Raw genomic sequence first — 26717 nt, 5'->3', positions numbered from 1 at the left:
GGGTTTCTAACAAGCAGCACATATGCATTATAAAGCAACTTGGAAAGAACATAGTATGAATTTTTCCAAGTGGAAGTTTCAAAGCATGGTTCAGCAGATGGATAACCTCGCTTATATGTATCTTATGGTTTCCTCAGACTTAGCACTCTAGCAAGTGAACAAAGTGACCGTGGATATTTACCAGTTTAGTAAGACAGAGACATTTGAGATCAGAGAGAATTTACAGCACTTCCAGTACTTTACTATAATTGAAAATCAGCTACTCTATACGGCATATGCTTGGAGAATTGAGCTTCATGTTTTGTACATCCAATTCCCTGGACAACTTTGTTTCCACATATTCAGTATAAATCTGCCATTCCTGTATACATTTTTTTAAATTTGGTTATATATAACATAAGCAAGTAGCCATCCTTTGCTTTGGCATGTTTGTGTTATCCAGTTTCTACAATAAATGTAAAGATACAGCCCTACAGATGCAGTACACAGCAGCTATAATAGTAAAAACCTACTAACTCTCAGCCTGCCTACTTGCCATATGCCTGAGAAGAAAGATGGGCCTTGTAGCATGAATAATCTATTAATAAAACACACAGTGTGGCATGTTCCTAATCTCTTTGTGTGTTTAATCCTGTGTGTTACAGAAAACCACATAAAATCTGTGATTTACAATGTATAGAATATAGATTAGAATAGCAAGTGTTAGCAACTCCTATAATTACGATTGCCTATCTCTGCCTCTTCAAGTCATCCATTTTCCTCTTAACGTTAAATGGAATTTTCCCCCTTGGGCAAATTTTCAGCACTGCCATAAGTGGACAGATCTCCTACTGAACTTAATGGGCTCTCCAGGTGCTTAGCAGCTTTGAAAAAGCAGGCCACTTATTCAGGTGCCTAACTTAGGCCTTGGCTACACTTGCAAGTTGTATCGCTGTAAAGCCTCCCCCAGCGCTGTAACTCACTCCCCGTCCACACTGGCAGGGCACTTACAGCGCTGTATCTCCCTGGGTACACCGCTGCAGGTACTCCACATCTCCGAGAGGAATAACAGCTGCAGCGGAGTGGCTACGACTCACGGGTGTGAGTGTAAACGTTTGCAGCGCTGTACTAATCACCTTGTCAAGTGGCCAATTCTCTCCCTTGTTGTGACCGGCTGCAGGAATGCGGAAGTGCCGGTTTCAAAGCTCGTACCACAGAGAAAAGCAAACAGTTTGCAGCTTGCTTTGAGTGAGTAAATGAATGAGCAGGGGGCCGGGAGTTCGGAACTTGCAAAATAGAGAGCTGACACGCTCCAAAAAGCACTCTCTCTCCCCCCACACTCCCTGTCACACTCCACCACACACACACACACACACACACACACACACACACGTGTTTTGAAAAGCACGTTGCAGCCACATGAATGCTGGGATAGCTGCTCATAATGCACCACTCCCAACACTGTTGCAAGTGTGGCCACACCACTGCGCTGGCAACTGTCAATGTGGACAGATTGCAGCGCTTTTCCCTACTCAGCTGTACGAAGACAGGTTTACCTCACAGCGCTGTACAGCTGCAAGTGTAGCCAAGGCCGTAGACTGCTATGTTTCAATGGTTTGGCTCTAGTGTTCCTATTTAGGAAGATTTCCCATTTAAGTCAATGAAAGGATTGTTTGAGTTACGCTGAGCTCAGGATCTTTTGCTGCCCATAGAGAGATTAGTCTTAAGTAAGCACACAGTTATAATTCCAGGTACTCTAGTTGTTGTTTGTAGATACAACAGATGATGCAGGAAGACATTCATGTGACAAGGGCAAAGCAAATGTGAAATCACGACATGGACAGACCTAATTGATTTTGCATTAGTTGTTTCAACATGTGTTACTCAATCCAAATCAGTGTGACGTCTATACAGTAGTTATGCTGTTTTATATTACAGTTTTACGTTATTGATTGTTTTGACTGAATTCAAGAAACACAAACTAAGATGCTGCTGATGCAAGAAACCTCTGGTATTGTCTGATACAATTGTTCCCATGGAGCTACTGTATAGTACTCATATAGTATTGAATTCACCCCATCTTGGAAGGCGAGAGGACTTTATGCAGCCTATCACAGCCTTTGAGTGGTGCATCGAGCATTGAGTATGTCCTATCAACTGCAGTGAATTTATTTCAAAATACTGCAGTTTTCAACCAAGCTTTGCAAGAGTCAGCCTTCCTCTGCAGCATGGGGCATGGGTCACTTTCAGATTTAAACTAGTGTAAATTGTGGATTCTCTGCAAATTGAAGTCTTGATTTAAAGATTTTAGGACTTCAGTAACTGAGCCAGAGGTTATGGGTCTATTACAGGAGTGGGTGAGCAAGGTTCTGTGGCCTGCAATGTGCAGGAGGTCAGACTAGGATGATCACGGTGATCCCTTCTGCGTAGTGTTGCCAACTTTCTAATTGCACAAAACCAATACCCTTGCCTCGCCCCTTCTCCGAGGCCCCACCCCACTCACTCCATCCCCCCTCTCTCCATCACTTGCTCTCCCCCACTCTCACTCACTCATTTTCACCGGGCTGGGGAGGGTCCCTTTTCAACCAGGTATTCCGGTTGAAAACGGGACACCTGGCAACCCTAAATAAGACCCCTACTTGGGCTTTCTGCAGGGATTTAACTCTGGACCTCTCCATCTAACAGCATGAGCCTGGACTGCTTGTGGACCAGGTCCATTAGTTCAAACTTTTTTATGTGGTCCAGCCACTCAAAGGGGACTGTAACAGAATGGCTGCCACCCAAGCACCCCTTCTTGACCAGGCATGCCTCTTCAGTGTCCCCACCCCTGCTTTCCCTTCTTCAGTGTTCCCTAAACCCCACACAGTCTTTCTCAATCAATCACAGACTTTCCTGGGGTCTGGTTTCTTTATTTACAAAGTTCCCCAAAAAAACAAACACAAAACAAATCTTCCACGCCACCTCCTCTCTGAGGTACTGGCTGAGCAGCCAACTCCATTCTTCAGGGACCACTGCAGGAAATCTTCTACAGCTACAGTCCTCATCCTAGCTCTGCCCTCATGAACTCCCTCAGACTCTTTATAGCCCAGCTGCAGCCCTGCCCCCTTAATTGGCTCAGCTGGGACTATCTGCTCTGGCACAGGGCAGCTGAACCTAATTTAATCACATGGGCCAGCCACCTTGTGACAGGGACAGAGATCTACACTAATGTGGGTTACAGCTGCATGCTGGCATGGGTCAGCAGATCTGCAGCCCCCAAAGAGAGAACACCACCAGACTGGGGCACCCAGTAAGGTGGAAACTGGGTGCCCCAGTCTGGCCCCTATTGAAACATCAGAGTCTCTCGTCTACAGGCCCACTGTGATATGGAGGGGAATCTAGTATGGTATCCACTGTGGCATCTGAACACCTATCAGGATATACGAGCAGCAAGAGTAGTCCTCAAACCAAGGCCTTTATGCTCCCTGACCAGCAATACCAGCTTAGCACACCCACCCTACTTCCCTCTCACACATTCATTGTTCCCACTTAGTTGAAAGAGGTGGTGCAGGGCATTTGTGTGGGTGCTGTACGCAACCAGAAAACAGACACACATCAACACTTCTTTTACCAGACATATAGTATGTGCACCTGTTTAGTGGGTGTCACTCTCCTTGCATTTGACAGAATTTTGACACTTTGCACTGGACAGAAATCGCGCTGTTACTGAACACTGCTGTATTAGGATACCAGCACGTTTTGCTTCAATCCAAATGACCCTTGATACAGAAAGTTAAGGGGCAGAGAGTATGAAAAAAGTCTACATCCAAGAACATTTAAGAGTAAACTGCTGAAGGTGAAAGCCAAGAACTCAGTCATAATTCTTTTGGCATAATTCTTTGGTATATATAAATCATTGAATTAAATGACTTATTGCAGGCCCTCTCACTTTTAGGGAAAGGGGATGGTGATTCATAGACTGAAATAAGAATTTTATTCCTACCTTAATCCTCATTGGTTCTTGCAAGATTTCATAAGCGCAACAATGTCCAAAACCATACCACAAAGTTTAGGATGGATTTTTTTTTTTTTTTTTTTTGTATCTTAGGCCTGGTCCCCACTAACCCCCCACTTCAGATTAAGGTACGCAAAATCAGCTATGTTAATAACGTAGCTGAATTCGAAGTACCTTAGTCCGAACTTACCGCGGGTCCAGACGCGGCAGGGAGGCTCCCCCGTCGATGCCGCATACTCCTCTCGCCGAGCTGGAGTACCGGCGTCGATGGCGAGCACTTCCGGGATCGATCCGGGATCGATTTATCGCGTCTAAACCAGACGCGATAAATCAATCCCAGAACATTGATTGCCTGCCGCCGGACCCTCCGGTAAGTGTAGACGTACCCTTAGAGTTTTGTACTGTTGCCCATCATAGTATCTGAGCACCTTCTGTGTAAAACTGATAGTATTAGTGAAGTCCCTGGTGGACTTCATGGAGTCAGGGTAAAATTTCTGCTTGGGGTAGGATTATGTTTTAGTCTGGTTCATTGATTGTTAGTTGAATTTTGTTTGTGTCTTTGATTTTGGATTGAGGGTTGTGTGTGTTTGTTTTTTTCAATAGGGGTAGGTGGGGAATAAATGTGGAGAATGTTGTTCTTATGATAGAAAGGTTTACTCTGCAAAACCTTCCTCTTTTGAGAATCCTAACGCTAGTCAGACTATGGATTTGCCTGATCTCTTCTGCAAATTCATTCTATACCGCTGTATAAAATTCCTGTTACAGAGAAGAGTGAGAGTTCTAACAGCAGCTGTAACATTTTGAATCCCCTCTGGACAAAGAAATTGATTTTGGCTGTTTTCCTGTTCTTTATTCACTTGTTCCTAGGGGTTTCTTGTGCCTGTGACCTGGCCTTGGTACTAATCTCCCACATCTGCTACACACAGGCTGGTAAACAGTTCAGAAGTGGTGCTGGCTTTCTGAGGACCCCGGGGGACTATCACAGGAGTGCTTGTGCTAGTGGTGGGTCGTTTAGAACAGCTATAACTGATGGGAGCTGGCCCATCAGTAACTATGGCAGATCTACTGGGAGCAGATAGAGGAGCTGAATAGGATAGAGAGAGGGAATGACAGTTAATAATTGTTAGAACTGCGGCCCTGTTGTTTATGTAGCACATTATAGCTACATTTACGCAGTGGGATATTCCCTGAACACATGGTATTGCCCTCCCCCCATTCTTGCTAGCTCCTCTCATAGAGTCCAGTGCAGCATCCTTTGTGGTGTTCATTTAATTTGTTATTTTTATCTAGCCTCAGGTTTTCACAGTGCTATAGATCTTTGTACTGAAATACACAGAAGCACTGTAGAAATTGTCAGGTGGATGCTGGAGTTTTCACAGCTGGACCGGACACACAAAGGGCTCTTGGCACCCAAGAAGAAGTGGGAAATGAAGTTTGTTTGTTTGTTTGCAGTATCCAAGAGGCAACTGAGTATTTTGATTTTTTTTTTCCGCTTTGGACAGGAACAAAGATGATTTTAAATTTGAGGGAATGGAGGTTTGAATTCTGTGTTCCCATCACCAAAAGCCTTTGGCAGCAACAACGTGCTCTTGTTTGCATCCTATCCTGACATCTGCCCTTACACACAGAAACAGTGGATAAGCACACAACCTCGATGTTTCTGCTGAAATGAAAAGCAGTGAAATATTTAACATTGAAATTGTCATCATTAGGCTTCAGAGTTAGACACCCCTTTGAGATGAATGGCAGTCATTCACACTTCTCTTCTAGCAATTGCTCCACGCTGTCTGCAGATTGAGGAATATGCAGAGTTGTGCATTCCGTTCCCATTTTCCACAATAAGGGCTAGAGACTTAATTTTTTTTAAATGAAAGCTTAGACTCTAGAGCAGTTACATGGTAATTTCCAAACAAATGGGCATTGCGCAGCCATTTATGTGGCTGCATAATGACTTCTTAATGCACAGAATCAGGCTGGCTATAATCCTGAAGTCCGAGTGTCCAGCATGAAGTGAAAGATCTTCATGCACACACTGGTCCATGGTGGAAGTGTTTTTCATAGAATCATAGAATATCAGGGTTGGAAGGGACCTCAGGAGGTCATCTAGTCTAATTCTCTGCTCAAAGCAGGACCAACCCCAACTAAATCATCGCAGCCAGGGCTTTGTCAAGCCTGACCTTAAAAACCTCTAAGGAAGGAGATTCCACCACCTCCCTAGGTACCCCATTCCAGTGCTTCACCACCCTCCTAGTGAAAAAGTTTTTCCTAATATCCAACCTAAACCTCCCCCACTGCAACTTGAGACCATTACTCCTTGTTCTATCATCTTCTTTGGAACCCCCTTTCAGGTAGTTGAAAGGAGCTATCAAATCCCCCCCTCATTCTTCTCTTCTGCAGACTAAACAATCCCAGTTCTCTCAGCCTCTCCTCATAAGTCATGTGCTTCAGCCCCCTAATCATTTTTGTTGCCCTCCGCTGGACTCTTTCCAATTTTTCCACATCCTTCTTGTAGTGTGGGGCCCAAAACTGGACACAGTACTCTAGATGAGGATGTGATCGTTCCCCTCACCAATGTCGAATAGAGGGGAACGATCACATCCCTTGATCTTCTGGCAATGCCCCTACTTATACAGTCCAAAATGCCGTTAGCCTTCTTGGCAACAAGGGCACACTGTTGACTCATATTTCCTCCAAAGTGGTAAATTTTGTAATGTTTCAAATTAAAAGTTCCTGATCATTTATTTTGTTGTAGTGCTGTGTGATGGGGAGGTCTGCCCCTTAAGGATAGTAGTGTCTAGAGGTCAGTCCACCCTGTCATATGGCATGGACCTTTACGGATCCAATAGAGAGAGATATAGAGACATAAGGGGGATAGAGCTAGAGGGAAAGTGTCTCTGGGAATGAATAGTGTTTGGAGAAGAGATCCTGTTACTGTCCCTTTAAGACCCCAGGGCCAGGATCCTTGCAGAGAGGGTGGGGCAGAGCTCCCCTCTCACCCAGATAATAGAAAAATGAGCTGGGAGATGGGGCCAGTATAAATGCTGTCTCCTTCCTCAGAAGCAAGGTAGATGGGGGTATATGTTAGAATGGTAAATAAACCAGACCCTGCAAAGAGGGGTTGAAGTAACCTGGTCTGGGTAATTGTTTGAAAAGATCCAAAGGGTGCTGAATACAATGTACTTGCAGGGCATAACAGGCCCATAATAGCATATTCCGGAGAGGCACGCCTTCGTGGTATGCTGAACGTGTCTGAACTTTTATCATTGATTCCTCTAGGAGCTCCGATTGGCAGCTTATTTAACCAAACTGACAATGGTACCGGTGGGGATGTTGCACAGACTGCTGAACTTACTGCTGCCTTCGAGTTCACAGACTGAGCTTCTTTCTGTTCTGGATTCAATCCGTGACAAATATTCAGACAGTGTTATTGAAAGTGACATAAATGTGGAGGAAGCTGACAGCTGTAGAAAGAGGTAAGTGTGCGTCAGTTTATAGCTGAAAATTCCAACTGGAGGTTATTACTTTAAGGGAATATATATCCATTGGACAGACAGGAGCAGCAGTCAAGCAAATGAATGGGTTTTCCTGCTGAAATGTTATTTCTGAGGGGGAATAAATCATTTGAACTAGATAACTTTTTGATAGTTATAAATATCTTAGCTACAATCTGACTTTACCAGAGGAAAAATGTGATCTGTATAATTCATAGATGTAACAACTCTTTCTTTGCTTTTAAATATTCTCCCTCCATTTTCTTATTTGCTACATTTTCTTTTGATGTATTTTATTGGTTTTAATTTGCATTTGCTTATCTATACATTCTTTTCACCATTTATTGTAGTAATATTTATACTAAGTCTAGCAGGCTGCAGGTGTTGTAAACTGATGCTGTGACACACTGAGGTAGGCAGTATATGGAGTAAAAAAAATCTGTAAATTACAGTCAAACCTCAGAGTTACGGATGCCTTGGAATGGAGGTTGTTCGTAACTCTGAACAAGACGTTATGGGATACTCCTCAGGGTAGACTGCTCGGAGCGGGGCTCACAGCTTTCAGTGGCTGCCTGGCGAGTGATGGTGGGGACAGGCAGCTGGTTCTAGACCCCTGTCTGCAAGGGTGATGAGTGAGGCACCCTGGGGCACTGCAGTGTCAGTGGGTGCACAGTACAGGCTGTGGCCCTTTAAAACTGAGCTCTCCCCCAGAGCGCAGGATGCAGGCAGGAACTCGGGCTCCAGTTCCAGCAGCTTACACCGCAGGCCAGGTTTCAGTAGCAGCTTGGGAAGTTTCTTTCCCCGGGCTCTGAGCTTGCAAGCTTGTCCCCCTCCTAGCCGGGGGCAGTGAGGGGAAAACAGCATTCACTACCTCCTACCTGTAAGTGGCTGCCCCATACTGTGGGGAGTAGGGGGTGGGGACAAGCAGCCAGATGTGCCTACCTTTAAGGTGCAATACAGGCACAGTACAGTACAGTATTTGCTGGCTTTTTTGTTTTGGGCTTTTTTGTCTCTGCTGCTGCCCGATAGCTTACTTCTGGTTCCCCATGGTGTCCGGTTGACCAGTCAGTCCATAACTCTGGTGTTTGTATCTTTGAGGTTCTACTGTAGTCCTTTCTAAAGTTTTTCATTTATTTTAAATATATGTGACCTTATGTGGAACAGGAAATAAAATGTAAACTAAGCAGTAAATTGCAGTTTTACCCTCACAATTCTAAAAAAGCACTAAACACAGAAGCTCGAATTTGAACCTTTACAAATATACAGGTATGTGGGGCTTTCGATCCAGACATGGTCTTAACAGTCTGGTCTTCTGTGTTTGAACAAAAACCAGAAGGAGCTAAATTTTCAGTTCCGTTGCAGAGATGAAAACTCACAAGAAGAGCTGTGCTTACAAAATTTCAGCCCAGGATGATCGTGATCTCATGAGAGGAGTTAACCTAGCTAGATTTCCACTGTTTTGGCCTGTAAAAATCTTACATAATCAACTGTCTCATAAGATCACTGTAATTTTGGTCCAAGCAATTAATGAGGCTTCAGTATCATCATATAGAAACCCAGCTTTAGCAATCAATTCCCCTTTTAAGTCCTTGCAAGAAACACCATAGATCCATCCCTGGCCAGCCTTTCATCAGGTTGGATAGAACAAAGTTTGTGGCTCTCCCTGAATCCTATAGGGTAATATAAACACACTACATAGTGGGCAGGGCTGTGTTAGGTTTTGCAGAAATCTTTAAAGTGTGCACAGAGCATACTCAATAACCAACTGTTAATTGTTTATAACTTTTCTATTTTAGGCCCCCGTCTCCAAAAAAGGCCATGTAAACAAATTCTTGTGTCCCACCTGAGTCCCATTCAAGCAAGTGGGACTCCATGCTTATGCAGATGCTTTTGCAATATAGGGATCTTAATTTTTTCTTGAAGTGCTTGCTCATGTCTATTCCATTCTAGACGTGCGCGTGCCCACGTGCACAGTCGTCAGAGATTTTTGCCTTAGCGGTATCTGTAGGGTCAGCTGTGACGCCGCCTTGAGTGCTGCACTCATGCACTGGAGTATTAGGCGCCACTGACCTGACGCCCTCTCAGTTCCTTCTTATCGCCCATGACTGGCAGTGCAAGAATGTTAGTGGTTCTTTACAACCCATTGTCTATCTCCTTTGTTTACAGTTTGTTGGTACTTAGTTAGCCATTAAGTTAACTGTTAGGTTAGTTCAGCAATTAGAGTCCCGGCTGGGACTTCGCCCTGAAGTGGGGCCTGCCCAGTTCCCCTGGCTTCAAACCATGCTCATCATGCAACAGGCTGATGCCTATCAGTAATGCCCATGACAGCTGTGTGAAGTGTTTGGGGGAGTCCCAGAGGAAGGACAAGTGCAGAATCTGTAAGAACTTTTGCCCTACAACTCAGAAGGATCAGGATATCCGCTTGAGGGCCCTCCTCATGGAGGCTGCACTTCATCCTGTGTCAGAGCCCTCCCACTCGGACCCTGCGCCTAGCATCTTGGCATCCGCCCAGTACAGTTTTCCCTCACCAGTGCCTAAGAAGCTGCAAAAGAAAAAGAAGAGTCCTCTCCAGCACCAGAGGAAAAAGGGGCTTCTGGCAAAGGACCTATGTCAGGTCATGTGCCCACCGTGGAGCTTAACGAGGGTACCGCTGCAATCAGACCCCCTAGCCTGGCCAGGTATCTGACTCCTGGTAGCGGCAGGGGACCCTGGCTTCTCCTGGGCCCTCATTGCCCAAAGTGGCCCCGGTGGCTAAAGATCAAGTAGGCCAGCCAGCACTGCAGACGCCACACCAGGCGCCAGATTTGGCTAAGACCCCAACACTTAAGGGCAAGCCAGTCATGGGACTGCCCCATAGTGCAGTGGAGCATCCTCGGTCCCCAGACCGCAGGCGTGGATCCCCATCTCCACATCCTAGGACCCTGGCACCGCACACTCAGTCTCCGGTCAGAAGGCCCAGGTCCCCAACGCCGTGCTCTCCCCAGCGAGGCATGGGACACCGGAGTCAAGGCACAAGTCCCTGTACCTCCAGTACTGGCGAGCTTCCAGCCTAAGATCACTGCAGTGCAGGTCACCATCACGGTCTCCCAGACCATTTGAGGGGGCAGGGCTCTTCTCCAAACTCACGGACGCAAGGTCCACAGCCTTAGAGACTCCCAAGCAGCCCTTCATTCCTTGGGCCTTTGTACCCCTCTGCAGACCAGGAAGTCGTTCCGTCCTCCACCTCCTCCATCTCCCCAGTCTAGGTCCTGGAGACCTCCCCGGTTGAGCACCTAGAGGAAAAAGGATAGAGACAAGGGGTCTAAGTGGTGTTACCTGTCGTCTTTCCGTTCATCTGCTCAGCCTGGCCCTTCCAGGAACAAAGGAGGCCAGAAGCAGGCATTTTGACAGTGCTCACGTGGTCGATGCCCCAGTCACGTCCCAGGATCCACCCTCCTACTCTTTCCTCAACTGCCTGTGCCCCTTCCGGTTGGCCTGGTTGCAGCTGATCTCAGACGGTTGGGTAATATATTGACATAATGTATTTGGGTAACACCCTGCAGTTCATGTCCGACCCTCCCTCCTACCCCTCTGCCTCGTCCCTCTTCAGGGATTCTTCTCAGTAGCAACTTCTCATTCAGGAGGTCGAGAACCTCCTGTGCCTGGGGGCGATGGAGGAGGTCCCTCGAGAGATGAAAGGGAAAGGGTTCTACTCCCACTATTTCCTAATCCTGAAAGCAAAAAGGGGGCCTCAGACCCATTCTGGACCTGCGTTGCCTCAACAAGTCTCTCAAGAAGTTGAAGATTTGCATGGTCTCCCTGGCCTCCATCATCCCCTCTGTGGATCCAGGAGATTGGTATGCTGCCCTCGACTTGAAGGATGTGTATTTCCATTTTCCCAGGACACAGATGCTGTGGCCCCGGTGGCTAAAGATCAAGCAGGCCAGCTGGCACTGCAGACGCCACAGCAGGTGCCAGATCCTGCTGTCCCAAAACCACGCGGTCTTCTGCATCCAAACCTGGCAGTGCTGCAGCTGATGGCTTGGCTGCTGCATGGTTAAATGCAGAGGAGCAGGAGGGCTCGGCTGGTGTCCAACAGGTCCTGTTGGGCAGTAGAAAGCCCTCCACCAGAGCAACCTACCTGGCCAAATGGAAGTGGTTCGCTTGTTGGCCTTCGAATAAAGGCATTCAGCCCAAGTGGGCATCACTGCAGTTAATCCTGGACTACCTTCTGCATCACAAGCTCGAAGGCCTGTCCCTTTCATCTATTAAAGTCCACTTGTCCACTATCTCGGCCTTCCATCCGCCCCTCGAGGGTAGGTCGGTTTTCACCCAGGACATGACTGAGTTTTCTCAAGGCCCTTGAGCACCTCTACTCACACGTCAGGGACTCCGTCCCTCTGTTGGACCTGAATCTTGTGCTATCACGGCTCATGGGACCCTCCCCCCCCTTTGACTCATGGAACCCCCTGCTCTCTCCTCCTTTCTTGGTTGCAATAACATCGACCCACAGGGTCTGAGATTTAGGGTGCTTACCTCAGAACTGCTCTATATGGTCTTTTACAAAGACAAGGTCCACACCCAGCTTTCCTGCCCAAAGTGGTCTCTGTTTCATATGGGTCAGGACAGTTACTTACCTGTCTTTTTTCCAAAGCCACATAGGTTGGAGGAGGAGCGTAGATTGCATTCCCTAGACATCAGGAGGGTGCTAGCCTTCTACATTGAAAGGATCAAGCCATTCCGCAAGTCAATGCAATTGTTACTCATGGTGGCTGACAGGATGAAAGGTCGTCCAGTGTCTGCTCAAAGAATTTCTTCTTGGATCACTGCCTGCATTCACTGCTGCTACAATCAGGCAAAGGTGCCCCCTCTGGCAGTTGTAACGGCCCATTCAACAAGGGCGCAAGCCTCTTCAGCAGCTTTCCTAGCCCAGGTGCCTATCCAGGACATCTGTAGGGTGGCCACGTGGTCATCCGTCCACATGTTCACGTTCCATTATGCACTTACCCAGCAGGCCTGGGACAATGCTGGCTTCGGTAGAACAGTGCTGCAAGACCATGAACTATGAGCCCATCTCCGAGGATACTGCTTGTGAGTTACCTACAATGGAATCAACATGAGCAAGCACTCGAAGAAAAAATGGTTACCTACCTTTTCGTAACTCTTGTTCTTCGAGATGTGTTGCTCATATCCATTCCATTACCGTACCCCACTGTTAGAGTTGCCAGCAAGAAGGAACTGAGAGGGAGTAGGGTCGGTGGTGCCTAATATACCAGCAGATGAGCACAGCACTCAAGGGGCGCCACAGCCGACCCTACAGATACAGCTAAGGCAAAAATCTCCAATGACTGTGCACATGGGCACACACACTAGGATGACCAGATAGCAAGTGTGAAAAATCAGGATGGGAGTGGGGGGTAATAGGTGCCTATATAAGAAAAAGCCCCAAATATCGGGACTTTCCCTATAAAATCAGGACATCTGGTCACCCTAACACACACACACCTAGAATGGAATGGACAGAAGGAACACATCTCAAAGAACAACAGTTATGAAAAGATAGGTAACTGTTTTTTTTTTTCTTTTAAATCTAGTAAAGTGACAATACCTCATGGAGAACTAGCTGCATTCCAAGGCCCCTGTCTTGCAAACATTTATGCACATGCTTAACCTCATAATTCACAGCCCTGAGGCACAGTTTGGTTCCTGGTTTCCCCCTCACTCCCTGGGGCATGTAATCTTCCTCTGGCCTTCCTGGTTGAGATTACTTTCCTCTCTGCACTGGCTCAGTTGTGCTGGCGGGTATGTTGTGAGAATGGAATCCAGGCTTTGCTCAGTCCTTGGCCCTGCCCTCCCACTCCTTGTCCACCTGCACAGGAAGGGGGGGTGGCAGATCCAGAAAGGCTAATGCAACCTAGAATATGGGAGTCACATAGAGGATGAAGGAGGCAACTTACACTACCTCACTCCCTTGCTGGGGAGCACAGGGTGAGCCAGGATCTCTCTCATAATAAATATTGTTGGGCAGGAAATTATAGCAAAAATAACTGAACATTCCTGCTGAATGTATTTACGTTATTATTAACATTCACTTTAATACCTAAAACCACATGGTGGTGGTGATTTTTGTTTGTTTTTGGTGTTCTGTTTTGAAGGTGGGAATGTAAAATTCAGCATTTTCTTTTGTTTCCCCTCCCCTCCCCTCTTACTCCTTCAGGAAGCACCAAGGGTCATGGCAAGTGTTAGAGAGCAAAGTAAGGCAGGATCTGATAAGCAAAGGCTTGGAGAAGATGCATTCTGCAAACAGGAGTAAAGAAAGGTAAAGAAAAAGCTAGTACTTGCTATGGGGGAAAATACAACTCCTTGTACCCCATATCTCCCAAGAGTTGTCCTTTTTGTGAGAAGTGTTTTAGAATTCATGCACATACTCACAAATGTATATCTTCTACCACTGTTGTCCTGGTTCTCAGAATGCATGTGAATATGAAACATGTTTCATAAAGCATCCTGTACACTTACTGTGCAATAATATTAAAGTCTTGCAAGGGAAATATTGATGCTCCACATGTTTTGCCCACTTGCCTCCTTGTATGTAACATTTGTTATAAGGCTGCTTACTCATTGGATGTTATATTGCATACAGTAAAGTGGAAATTGGGTTGGGGTGGTGAAAATGATGCATACAGTATGTCAATTTCTAAATATGGCTTACATTAGTCTCCCAAAGTACAATGAATATTTTTTCCAGGATTTGACTGTACAGTCAAGCGAATCATTTTGTGCTGGAACTATTATTTTTATAAATCATTTTTAAATTCAATTTCCTTTTCTTAATATAGCCTGCTAAAGAAGAAGCAACTTGCACTCCTGGAAAGAACATCGTTCTCTCCTCTCGGATGTTTGTCTAGACACCCTCCTGTGGAACCTTCTGGCCAGCCTGATTCATTGAACACTGCTGCTGCAGAAGCCATTGAGCTATTAGACACAGGGGAGAAGATATTTCTGTTCCGTGATCAAAGGGATCCCATACTTGCTTTGCATAGTTCTCCAAGAAAAAAGAAAAAGAACTTCCTAAATTCCAAGAAGGCTGCACTGGCAAACATGGGCTAATGAGGGAGATAGCCATTCAGTGCATCAATTAGTGAGAGGAAGTTTATTTCCAAATAAGGAGCATGAAAAAGGAGAAAATCATCTGAGTCATTGTTAAAAAACAATTTTTGTATAAGTTGCAATAGTTTAATTTTTGCATTGTAAATAGTTTTTATTCTTACAACTGGATTTTGCACTCGTCACCCAGCAGTGCACAATCTATATCTATTAACTATTGTTTTAGTGCACACAGGAGCAGTAAGTGAATTTGTGTCATACTCTGTGATATACATTACATAACTGAGGGCAGGATGTAGTGCTCATATAATTCATTGTATGAGTTTTGTACTCTCAGCGTATGCGCAGTGTGCCTAGCCATTTGATAGCATCGTCTTCAGCCAGGTGAAGAGCTGGTAGCTAGCCGTCAGCGGGCACTTGTCAAGGATATGCAACATAGTCTGAACTTGTCCGCATCTACATTGTGGGCCATTAGAGAAACCCCATTTGAAGAGACTGGCCACACAATTGCCCTGCCCTGTTTGAAACTGGTTCAGGGAAGCCCACACATGCTTTGGCAGGTCAGATGGTTGGGGCAGTGATGAGAAAGTGATTAATGACTATCACCACTGACCACTCATTTCGCTAAGCAGATTCCACCGTCATGTCCTGTGGTGGTATAAGTGACCATAAAGAGTATCTAGATTAGCAGGTGGTTGAAGAGGTCTGAGTACAGAGGCAAGTCACATTTCTCACGGATCTTGGCCAGGAGCATGATGGAGACCCCCTCGTGGCGAATATGGGGCGGAGCTATGTTACTAAGTATTGGCTGCCATGGCAACAGAGTTGCACATAACATCCCAGTAACAGTGCATAGCTTTGTTAAGCTCTACATCAACCAGCCTCGTGTGAGATGAGCAACAGCAGACAGGAGCACAGTACTCTGCTGTTGAATACTGATTTGACTGTTTGCTATATTTTTATTATTGTTTATATGTGATGGTAACTTATATGAAATCAACCCCTGATTAATTATTGCAGGATACAGTACTAAATAGAGATAAGGATAAGGAAAAACTGTATACCAGATAACTGTGGTAATTATTAATAAATAGTTTGTTAATAACCACTATAAATTGGGTTTTATTTTTGCAAACTGCTTCCTAAAATTACAGCTAGTGAACTAGATCCTCCAAACACTTATGCATGTGCTTAATTTTGCTCACCAGAGTAGTTACATTGGCTTCAGTTTTTCACCAGCTTCCCCAAACTTGACTGAGTTTGGCTCAGGCATAAAGGTTCGCGGATTCTGACCCAATCTTTGTACTAGTGGAGCAACAATATTGTATCTGCTCACAGACAAAGGGGGAAAATGGGAATTATATTATTTTCCTAAGGCATTAGTGATCACAGTGTTACCAACTATAATGGCATCAACCTCTCATGAGCGCCCCCTTTCTCTGGCCAATGTACTTGCAATCACAATTCTTTTTCATGGGGCGGCACTCACCTCTTGTGATGGCTCCCTTTGGTTAGTTGGGTGTGAGCCTGCTTTTGTTTTTTGGTCTTACATCAGGATGGCACCCGCCTCTAGCAAGCACCCTGGCCCCCCCAGCTGATCTTTCAGCGGGCCTTCAGCAGCTCAGCCCTCTGGCCGAGCCTCACAAACTGTCCCCCCCTTCTGGGGTATACAGTCCCAGGTTCATATCGCAGCCCTGGTATGGGGCCGTAGCCCTTAGGCTTCCTCTCAGAGGCACTGCCTTCTTCTACCGCCCAGCCCGGGGCCCATCTCAGTACCCTCGGCTAGTGTCCTTTCAGCAGCCCTCCCTGGTCTCAGTCTGCAACCAGACCAGCAGGCCCATCTCGGTACCCTCATTTGGTCTGGCCAGGTTCTGCGCTCAGTCCCCCAGGCTCAGCCTGCCCACACTGACCTTTTCATGGTCCTGCTGCTGTTGTATTCAGTTAGCCAGGCACCCAGTCTTTGGCAGGCTTCCCTGGGCTCCATTCTGTCTGGTGAGCCCTCTGCAGTGAGCTGTCCCCAGTTAATCTAGCCAGCCAGGTACCCGATCATCCCTCTTCAAGTTCCACACAGCAACTGAAGGCTCTGCTCTGCTGCTTGCCTTTTATCTGGCCCTTCTGGCCCCTTATTGGTTGTTCCAGCAGCCCCTCTGATTGGCCGCTCCTCCACTTCCACTCTAGGCTGCCTGGAGGACTTCTCATTGCACTATTCTGGAGCAGGGTGACACAGGGCTGCGAGGCCTCGAGCCAGGGGGCCTCTGGACCTACTCCACCCTGCCACACCAACTCTCATAATTGTAGATGTTTTCTGAAAGCTCTAGCTCCTGAATTCATGTGAAACCATAAGAATCTGCTCATTATTTAAAAAATAAGTTTTTAACCCTCATAACTGAGGGGGAAGGGGACTTGAAAACATGAACCATACAGGCACTGACACCAGAAGGCAAATAAAAAGAACCCCAAATTTATTATTTTAAAAATCTCATGATGTTTAGGACAATCGTGATTTTTAGAGCATAACTCATAATTTTTGAACGCCCAAGTTTGGCAATATTATGATCACATACCCTGAAGCTGTTTGTATATTAGTGCTGTATATTTTTGTATAAACAAGATGTCCATTTCCTTTGGGAAAGTAAACACTAATTGTATTTGTTTCTATAATTGATCATAAAATGGCAGAATTGCATTTATTTTGAACCTAAGTGGAAAAGTCATTTCTCTTTATAAAGTTAGGGACTTTATTGTACAGTAAAGAACCATTAATGTTTTTCATCTACTAACACAGTTCTTGATTGTGTGGATTAATTAGCATCACATCCTGATAATCCAATAACAATTCTAAGCCTGTTCTTTATTATCCTCACTGAGTCAAAAGTGAACAAGGTTGTACCATGGTAGAAAAAGGCATTCTCAAGTAACGATTGGGTTTGATACATTCAATTTACATCCTTCCTCGATAGATTACAGCCCTAATCCTGCTCTTATATGTAGCACCCATGGGCAATAGAATCCATTGAGTGAGCACATGATACCAGCGTGGTGGCTAGTTATAAAAGGGATTTAGTATAACGAACTGATTAATGTGTATATTATGTTTTGTGTGAGGCTTGAGTTGGGTGTTGAAATTAAATTACCCTTTTATTTATTTAGATTTATACAAAGTTAAATTGTTGAAAGCCTGTTATTGAACTGATAATAAATTATCTTAATTTACTGGAACCTGGGAGAGTGCTGAATATTATAGAAAGGAAATTAACCTTTTTTCCCTCATACTCCTACCACTCTGTCAGGACAATAAGATAGATGGGAAGTCCTATCCTAACATCTGAATACCTAGAAGGGCTATGTGAACGGAGCCAAACAACATGAAAAATGCAACAGTAGAGAACTGACAATGGAAAGTGAAATTGGAAGTTCTGGAAAGTCAATTTATAAAGACTAATAACTTAAGAAATAGATTTGCACTAGAATATAAATATAATTGAACTTACAAGCAATACTGTCTGTCTTTGCCTTCATATTAAATGCAAGCTGCTGCTTTGAAAAAAGCAAAACTGATAGTCACTTACCTAATTATAGGAAAGAATAAAACAAGAAATACAATTGCTTCACTTAAACCATCTGATGATAGGTTTTTTAATAAAAGACAAAGCCATCAACAAAATTTTGAAAATGTTACAGCTAAACATTCCTGAGGCTAAAGCATGCTCTGAAATGTTCAAAGCATTTTTTAAAAAATTCCCTAAAGTAGCCTTAAACCTAACCAGTAGCAGTAACGTGTATGCTCCCATCCCTAATAAAGCAATAACAGAAATGAATAAAGCTTTTTTAAAAGCCCCAGGATGAGATGGTTTCCCAGCAGAATTCTTCTCAAAGTAGAGAGAGATTTTAACCCATACATTGTCAAATCTTTATAATGAAATTTTGTCATTAAAAACCCGCAGAATTGTTTTCAGAAGCATTTATTACTGAAAATCCCAGTAGAGATTCCACTAGTTGGATGGGAGGCCAATAGCTATAAATTATGAGGATAAAATGTATGCCAAAATTCAAGATCTTGTGACTCAGAATCTCATGTGTAAACTCACCAGGTTGGATTTATAAGAGATAATCTGTGTATCCAATAATGTAAGGATTTTTTTTGCACATCCAGCTCACCCGGCCGCAAATCTAAATAGCTCAACAGTTGTAATCTCCTTGAATGAGGTAAAGGCATCCCATAGATGAAATAATAAAAAGCACACTTCCATAATGCATTATATTTTTAAAGAACTATATAAATATTGAATCTCAAAACATCTATATTCAATAGATAATGCCCCAGTCCTTCACTGATTAAACAGACATGCTTAACTGTGAGTAGTCCCAGTGAAATTATGGGCGCATGACAGTATGTGAAGGGGTGTGTGTGTGTGTGTGTGTGTGTGTGTGTGTGTGTGTGTGTGTGTGTGTGTGTGTGTGTGTGTGTGTNTGTGTGTGTGTGTGTGTGTGTGTGTGTGTGTGTGTGTGTGTGTGTGTGTGTGTGTGTGTAAATCTTTGAAGAATCAGGACCTTAGTAAATATTCTCATCCTCATTTTACAGACAGGAGATAACGCTGCCACGGACTAGCTGAGTGAACATTTCTATTCGTTTTAGGGTTGTTACCTGTTACACAGAAAAGTTTTATGGAGCAAAGGACCAGATCCTGCAAGGTGCTGAACACCACTTGGGAGTCGGAGGGAGTTGAGGGCATTCTGCACCTTGCACAACCAGGTCCCAATGTGCTGTCACTCTGGTCTAATCCCCTCCTGAAAAACAGATGGAGCCAAAGTAGAAAGATAAAAGGATCTGATGTGGGGGGTCTGGTCTTGTGAAGCTCACTGCACTACTGGGGCCTAAAAAATAAATCCCATTCATCTGACAACTTTTCCTGTAGATTCTCCACCTGGCTACAGAATTCACTGTATTAAACAGTGGAGTCAAAGGTTTTGGAAATGAGAGGCCCCTCCAATGAATAGTTCAATGACCCTGGAGGAGCTCACCTGCTTTCCCTTGAAAGCTTTAAATATTTTTCACCATCTCCTGACTGTTGATAAGCAGCAATACAATATACTTGGAATATTTGGTCTCCTTAGGGACTCTCTCCCCTCCCCCTGAGAAAATAACATCCACTCAGTAGGTGGAGGTCGGGAAGGATCAGCAAATGCTACATTCCCCTCCCCTTACCAACAGCCCTCCTGCTTATCAGTGCACCCACTAAGGTAAAAAGAGATCCCGCTTTAAACTGTAGAAGCCCTAGAAAAATAACTAATGAAAAGAATCAGGGGAACGAATAATAAATTCCCTTTGGCAGGGAACATTACTCCAGGACACAACAATTTCCTTGCTAGTAATAGTGTAAATTATTAAAGAAAAGAAAATAACTCCTAACAAAATGACTTGCATAATAACCATGTCAGTTTAATAAACATTAGTAGCTTTATCCTTCATACCTGAAGGGTACTTTGCCAGAATTTACAAATTAAGATGTTTTTAACCAGCAATTTTAACCCACTGGTGAGCACAAATTATTTTTCTCCTATGCAGTGAGGGGGTGAGTCTGTTACAGCTCCCAGACACCGAACCAGGGCCCAGATCCTGGACTGTGGTCCTTTACCTGTGTATTTAGGGGCCCAAGCTTACTGTTCAGGCACCAGTGACATTTTCAAAGCCACTGCTCAGCTGCTGCTGAAACCTGGAGGTGCCCATGTCTCCTAGGTACCGACATTGCTGCTCGTTGGAATTGGCAAAGCCACCTAATTGCTGATGCCATCCCACAGCTAATGAGATGCTCAGAGCTCAAGCCAAAGGCTGGGGGACCCCAAAATGGGATTCTCTAGTCTAGCTAGTCGGGGACTTGCCAGTTTCTCCAGCGAGGCCCATCCCATAGGCAGACTCAGAGCAGGCCTCGCACCTGTGACCTGACAACCCCCACAGCAGGAGGCCTGGAGGCAGCCTATCAGTAGGTAAAGGGGCACACCGAAGATGACCAGGGACACAGAAATGTAGGGGAGTATGAAAGAGGTCTCAAGGGTGAGAAAGAAATGGTTTTGGCTGGTAGGACATTGGGCTACCTAAGTGGCTGACCTACCTTAGGTGCCTATCTCCAGGAGAGGTTTGTAGCTGAGGTTTGTAGCTGAGGATCCCAAGCGGAGAGGCATGTATCTCTGGCATGTCAACCAGGGCAGCTGATTAAGCACCTAAGACACCCCCCCCGCCGCCCTTTTCTAGGCATTTCACTCCTGGCTGGCTTAGGTGGATCACCTTTGTCCGGCTTGTCTTCGTCCATCCCTCCACAAACACCAGACAATTCTGTTTTGTTTCGAGCGCATTCTTTCCATTTCTGGCCAAAGAGTTTTGTCATGGGATCGGCCCAGCGCGTTTTCGGTCTGCCCAGTGGTCACTTGTGGTCTCTGGGGATCCAGTCACTGATGCGGGTTGTCCACCTATTGTCTTACCTGTGAACTACACGAGTCGCCCATCTCGACTTTGCATCGTGCATTGCCTGCACTACATCAGTCACCTCTGTACGCCTTCTGATCTCCTCATTCGGTATATGGTCACGGAGCGATAGCTTGCACATTCGCCTTTCCATTGCTTTCTGGGTGACAGTGAATTTTTCTTCCTCCGCTTTCATTGTTGACCAGCTTTCCAGCTTAGGTGAATGGCTTCTGAAAATCCCTTCCTCCAGCACCTAGCTCTCCCCACGCTTTGTATGGGGAGCCTGAGTGCCTAGCGTGAGGCTGAAAGTTCCCCTGGGCGGCAGGCTGCCAAAGGGTTAGGCACTGCAACACTAAGCAGAGCAATGTCTAAGTACCTTTAACACCTGGGCCCTGGTTCTTTATTTCAGGCTATAAGGACTCTTGCCTATAGGTCTGGAGGTCACTGGTTTGGTCCCTGGTCTTGGCCAATATGGTGGCCATCACACAGGCATCCTTGGATTTAGTATTAAATAGCAATAAAAGTAGTTTGTGATTTACTGTTCAACAGCTATGAATTTCCAGCCCTATGAAAAGCCAGACTGTGATGTTCAGGTATAGGCCCATGATGGGGAAGGAGTATAGTTAAATTGCTCCACGGAAGGTGCAAGATTAACTCAGCATTAGAGAGATGCAATAGGCCTAGTTCTGCATTGCCTTACATCTTGTTACTTACAAAGTGTGTGCTGTGAAATCAGAATAGTCCCATTTCACACAACATGCAAGGCAGTGGAGAATCCAGTCCAGTGCTTCCTGGAGCTTGGACTTTTAACAGCCCTTTAGGAGAGATGGGTACACTATACTTTATGGCCCACGCAAGTAGGGGTGGACCCTCTGGGGAGCTGTCAGTGAGTAGTTCTTGTGCTCAGCAGAATATAAGAACTGCTGTTGCTCGTGGCCTAGTATAGAGATGCTGGTTTTGGGCCCAGATCATCAAAGGGATTTAAAGCACCTAACTCCCATTGGGCACCTAACTACCTTTAAGGATCTGGGCCTTTGTGCCTGCCACTTTATATCCCTGCATGAGGCCCAGGCAAAATTTAATCCAGATGCTGCAATCCATTCCTTCTTAAACCCTTTAAAAGCAATATTGCCAACCCCAAGCACTGATTGGCTTTAAAACAATATGTTTCTTTTTAGTTTCCTTCTGGGTTTTGAGCCTTCATATTTTCAAGCTTTTTTCTATGACCATGAAGGCCTTCCAATGGAAGCTAAGAGTCTTGTGTAATCACATGACTCCAGGAGCCTGGGCTTTAAAAGAAAATCACCAATTATTATAATGAGACTTGTGGTAAACTGCAAGAGTTGGCAACACTGGAAGAGGTCCATACGTGGGACCCATGCAGTCTCTTCTGCACTGGTATGAATGTCAACCACAATATTTAGATATATTAAAATTATTATATTTGACCACATTATAGTGATATTAGACTATGTACAGAGATGCTGTCAATGTAAATCTGGCTCCAGATTAAAATATTGTCAAATCAAGCTTTTATAAAACAGCAGCCCAATAGAAAGTTTCCACATTTTGCAAACAAATCCCTAGGAGACAGTTGTGTGTAAACAAAATATTGCTCTGCTGCGGTTGGAACCAAAGGATTTCAGTTGTCAGACAAGTATAACTGTCTGTAAACAAAAGTGAAGCTGTATTGAAATGTAATGTCTAAACTGAGAGGTAAAACATAAGCAAAAATAATCACTGATAAACTAGAATCAGTCACGTTTAGTCATCTGAGTTATTAGCTAGTATCAGAGATTGGTTTGTTTGCAGCATAAATTTTAAACTGATAAGGTGGGTCAGGTAATATGTCACTTTTAGTCATCTGAGTTATTACCAGTATCATAGATTGGTAAAAGGTATTACCGCACCTGTCTTGTATTGCTAATATCCCGGGACCAACACAGCTGCAACAGCACTGCATTTTAAACTGGCAGGCTCTCTCAAATAAGATTGATTCTGAAAAATAATTATCTGCTTTTATTTGAATCTAGTGAGTCATGCCACTTTCATTTATTATCTCTTATTCCTCCAGTTGCTATTTTAGCACCTTTATTTCTCAGGGGGAGAGTTAAGTTTTATGCTGTTATTCTAATACAGCACAGTGCCAATAATTACACTGCTTCCCATAAATGACTCTCATTTCCTGAGTCTCTGGCAGCAGGTTAGTCCTTTTGAAATTAACTGACCCAGTTCTCCGGCCTGGTCTACACTTAAAAGGTTTGCTCATATAACTGTGACCTTGTCTACGTTTGTGGTGGTGCTGGGGTACCTGTGGCTACACAGCGCAGTGTAGGGCAGGCTGCATCCACACTCACTGTGGTGGATAGCTACACATGGCTGCGACAGGCTCTGGCAGGGGGGCAGTGGGACACTACACTGCTAAAAATAGAAGTGTAGATGTGGGGAGGCATTGCTTGGGTATGTGGAGAGCCATGTCAGGTACATACCCTAGGCTTCTGATGTGTCTGTACTCTACTTGCCTAAGCAGTACGCTGCTATTTGTACCCATCTAGCTGGGTGTGCAGTGTCTGCTCTACACGCTGCTGCAAGTGTAGACCTACACTATATCAGTGTGGCTAGTGCAGATGTAGCACAAAATTACTTTTGATTGTGTTGTTTATAGCAGTTCATAGAGTGAAACGTATATTTTTATGCCACTGTAACGGTGTCTGCACTAGAGGTTTTGCCAGCATTAAAATGTTACAGAAAATAAATGGAAACATTTATAAGTAAATAAATCACGCCCCTAACCAACATTGCTATACTGGCAAAAGATTCTAGTGCAAACCTGGTCTCCATTGCCTTGCACTTTTCTAATCAATTGCACCTATGCAAAGTGGATGTAAAATGCTAACAAATCAGCATTGTTAGTGTTTTGCACCCGCTTTCCACTCATCTTGCACTGCTGTAAGTAGTTCTATAAGGAGCAAGGTCTTGAAGAGACAAACCCAGTATTTGTAAAGCACTTTATAATATATTACATTAATGCTAAATATTATTGTATTCTAGGCGATGTGTAATATATATGATAAATTAATGAGAATTTAGAGCATTCATCACTATGAATGACTGGGCATTCTACTAGACTTGATGCATTTCTACTGAACAGTTTTTTTCCACCAACATTGTGTCAAAAAGTTTGTGATTTAGGTTATCACCTGAAATAAATTAATATCCCTAAAAATACCCTCAGAGAATGTTTGTATCAGCTGCAACTGAGAAGGCTGCCTAAATTACACCCCACTTAGGCTCTCAGTAATATGAGTCTCACTCGTTTCTTTTTACTTGTTTGTCATAGAGATCTGACAGATTTAGTATCCCATTTTTCCTTTGCTTCTGCTTGCTTCACCCCCTCTCAATTTCAACTGCATATATTGGTCTTCAATTCATTCTTTAAACTGTTGTGTGGCGTTTTGTGTTATCAAACAGCTGCCATGTTCCACAGCAGTGGTGGCTGCATTTTGATGTTAGGTGAAGAGATTCCTTCCATATGAGGGTGTATTGTTACTGGGGGGAGGGGGGGGGGAATTCTTAATGCCTACTTTGGTTTGTTTATAGAAAAAGTAAGCCATAATTGACCATAGGTTAATGAACTCGCTTTTTCCTTTTTTAGTCTTGCCTCTATGACTTTATTTTCCTAGCTTTGTAGCTAGAGTTTTAGAATTGTATTGTTCATTGTTAGTAACCTGCATCTCACTTATTCAACAATTCTTTTGGATAAACTGTTTATTGAAATGTTTCAGAGTAGCATGAAAGGTATCCTTTTCACATCTCTCTGCTTTTCTTCATTCCAGCTGAAACTAAAGGCAGAAGGACTAGAATATCAAAAACAGGCTTTTCTTGCAAGACTTTAGCCTAGTTTACAGACTCAACTGCTTTAGATAAAGATGGCCACATATTCAAATCAAACTTTCAGGGAGGCTCATCATCTCGAAGTATTACAGAAGGAGACTGTGGATCAAAAGATGTAGGTTGTATTCTTGATTCTTAACACTGTCATTCTAAGATGATTCACTAAATTCTCTGGTTCCTTATCTGTAAAATGAGATGGTAATGCTGCAGGTGTACAGATCTCATGGTAAAAGGCTACGGTGTGTACTTCGAGATGGTGCAGTCAGAAGGTTTATAAAAGGATGACTTTGAACTTCAGTTAAATCAAAAGGATTTCCCAGTATTTAAGGTAGATGGAAGTGTTGGCTAATGGTGAGAGCAGAGGTATTGGAGACGGGGTTCCTAGGTTATCTAACCTGTTTTAACACTGGCTTTATTTGTGACCTTGGGCAAGTCCTCTCTGTGCTTCATTTAACTCGTAAAATGGGAATAACACTTATCTAGAGGGTGTTGTGAAGCTTAGGTTATTAATGTTTATGAAAAAGAAATCTTGGATAAAAATGCTATGTAAGGATGAAATATAATAAATAGCCTGACTTGGGTCTGCTACTTGTGAATCAGGGTTGCTGTCCTCATTTATTGCCATTGCATTTTATATGTTCCAATACAAGATGATGACACACGTCTTACCACAGGTTGTAACCAGAAGCAGATTGCTGATGGTAAGATGATGTTTGCTTATTCCTTTGGGATGTGTACTCGTTTGGAGGTCTTTGAATTATACAGTCTGCTATGTACATTCTTTAAACTACCTATGTTCTTGAAGAAGAAGTTGGACATTCTTATGTACACCCTTTGCGATTTAAATGCAGTACATCCAAGGAAACCAGTTTTAATAGGAGTTAACTTTACAACAATAGAGAATGATCTGACTTCCAAACAGATCTGCTTTTCTTCCACCAGCCTTTTCTGTGTTCTTGGTTTGTTTGAAGGGAGATAAGTGAGTAAAAATATTTAGTAATACAAATACTGAAAACAGTAACATTAATGCAGCATAGAATTGTACATTATACATAAAATCATTCTGAACACTGACAAAGTCCTAAGTCCTGGATCCTGTGAAAACATACATGCATGTGGAACTTTGCACATGTGAGTGATTTCATTGAGTTGAATGGGACGACTTACACAGGGAAAGTTACACACATGCATAAGTGTTTGCAGGATTGGGGCCTACATTTCGGAATGAGTAAAAACTGCAAAACCATTAGTCAATATTATGAGCATGAAGAGTTCAGTGATTGTAACAATGAATAATTGAAATAAATTTGTAATTGCTGGAAAGTTTTTTTCCTAATGTCGTTCCTCTTCTGTTTATGGAAATGTGCATAGTTAGCAATTAAGTCAAACAATGTCTACTGACAGGATTCTTATTCTTAATTATACATTTGCTTGAAGTTCTTCTGGAAATTCATTTTAAAAAAATGTGATCCCAGTTGTCTATGCAAACTTCCTTTTTACATGCATGCAAGAATGCGTTTGTAGTTGTGGATGCTCCAGTTTTGGGTTGTTTCAAGTTGTGCATCCAGGATTACAAGTCATTTTTGAAAATTTGACCCGTAATATTTTAACTTTTCATTTTACCTAAAAAAAAATAAGTTTTACGATGTTAAGATTTTTCTTTACAAATTCTCTCTCTCACACTCTGAGTAGTAAAATTTGTATTGCAAAATGTTTCTTTTGCACTTCTATAGAAAGGTTTGTAGTATTTCACAAGTGGGGCTATTCCTTTATGCATGACAAATGCACCGAGTTGCAACTGAGCTCATGTAGG

At 43.9% G+C, this 26717-nt stretch overlaps 1 protein-coding gene across 5 annotated transcripts in view; it reads left to right on the top strand.

Moving 5' to 3' along the window:
- Window positions 1–17997, top strand: part of EVC2 (EvC ciliary complex subunit 2) — a 163539-nt gene extending 145542 nt beyond the window's left edge. For 2 of the 5 annotated variants that reach the window (XM_034771841.1, XM_034771839.1), the window contains exons 20-22: window positions 7250–7446; window positions 13661–13762; window positions 14283–17997. In XM_034771841.1, coding sequence (XP_034627732.1) covers window positions 7250–7446; window positions 13661–13762; window positions 14283–14553 — 570 coding nt within the window. In that variant the 3' untranslated portion in view covers window positions 14554–17997. The remainder of the gene's footprint in view (window positions 1–7249; window positions 7447–13660; window positions 13763–14282) is intronic. The other 3 variants (XM_034771840.1, XM_034771843.1, XM_034771842.1) reach the window with 2 other exon arrangements.
- The last annotated feature ends 8720 nt before the right edge of the window (window positions 17998–26717 follow it).

Source organism: Trachemys scripta, chromosome 5 (genome assembly GCF_013100865.1).
Source record: "Trachemys scripta elegans isolate TJP31775 chromosome 5, CAS_Tse_1.0, whole genome shotgun sequence".
Classification (NCBI taxonomy): domain Eukaryota; kingdom Metazoa; phylum Chordata; order Testudines; family Emydidae; genus Trachemys; species Trachemys scripta.
Note: the sequence above shows the minus strand (reverse complement) of the source record. Positions and strands in the feature narration are given on the sequence as shown.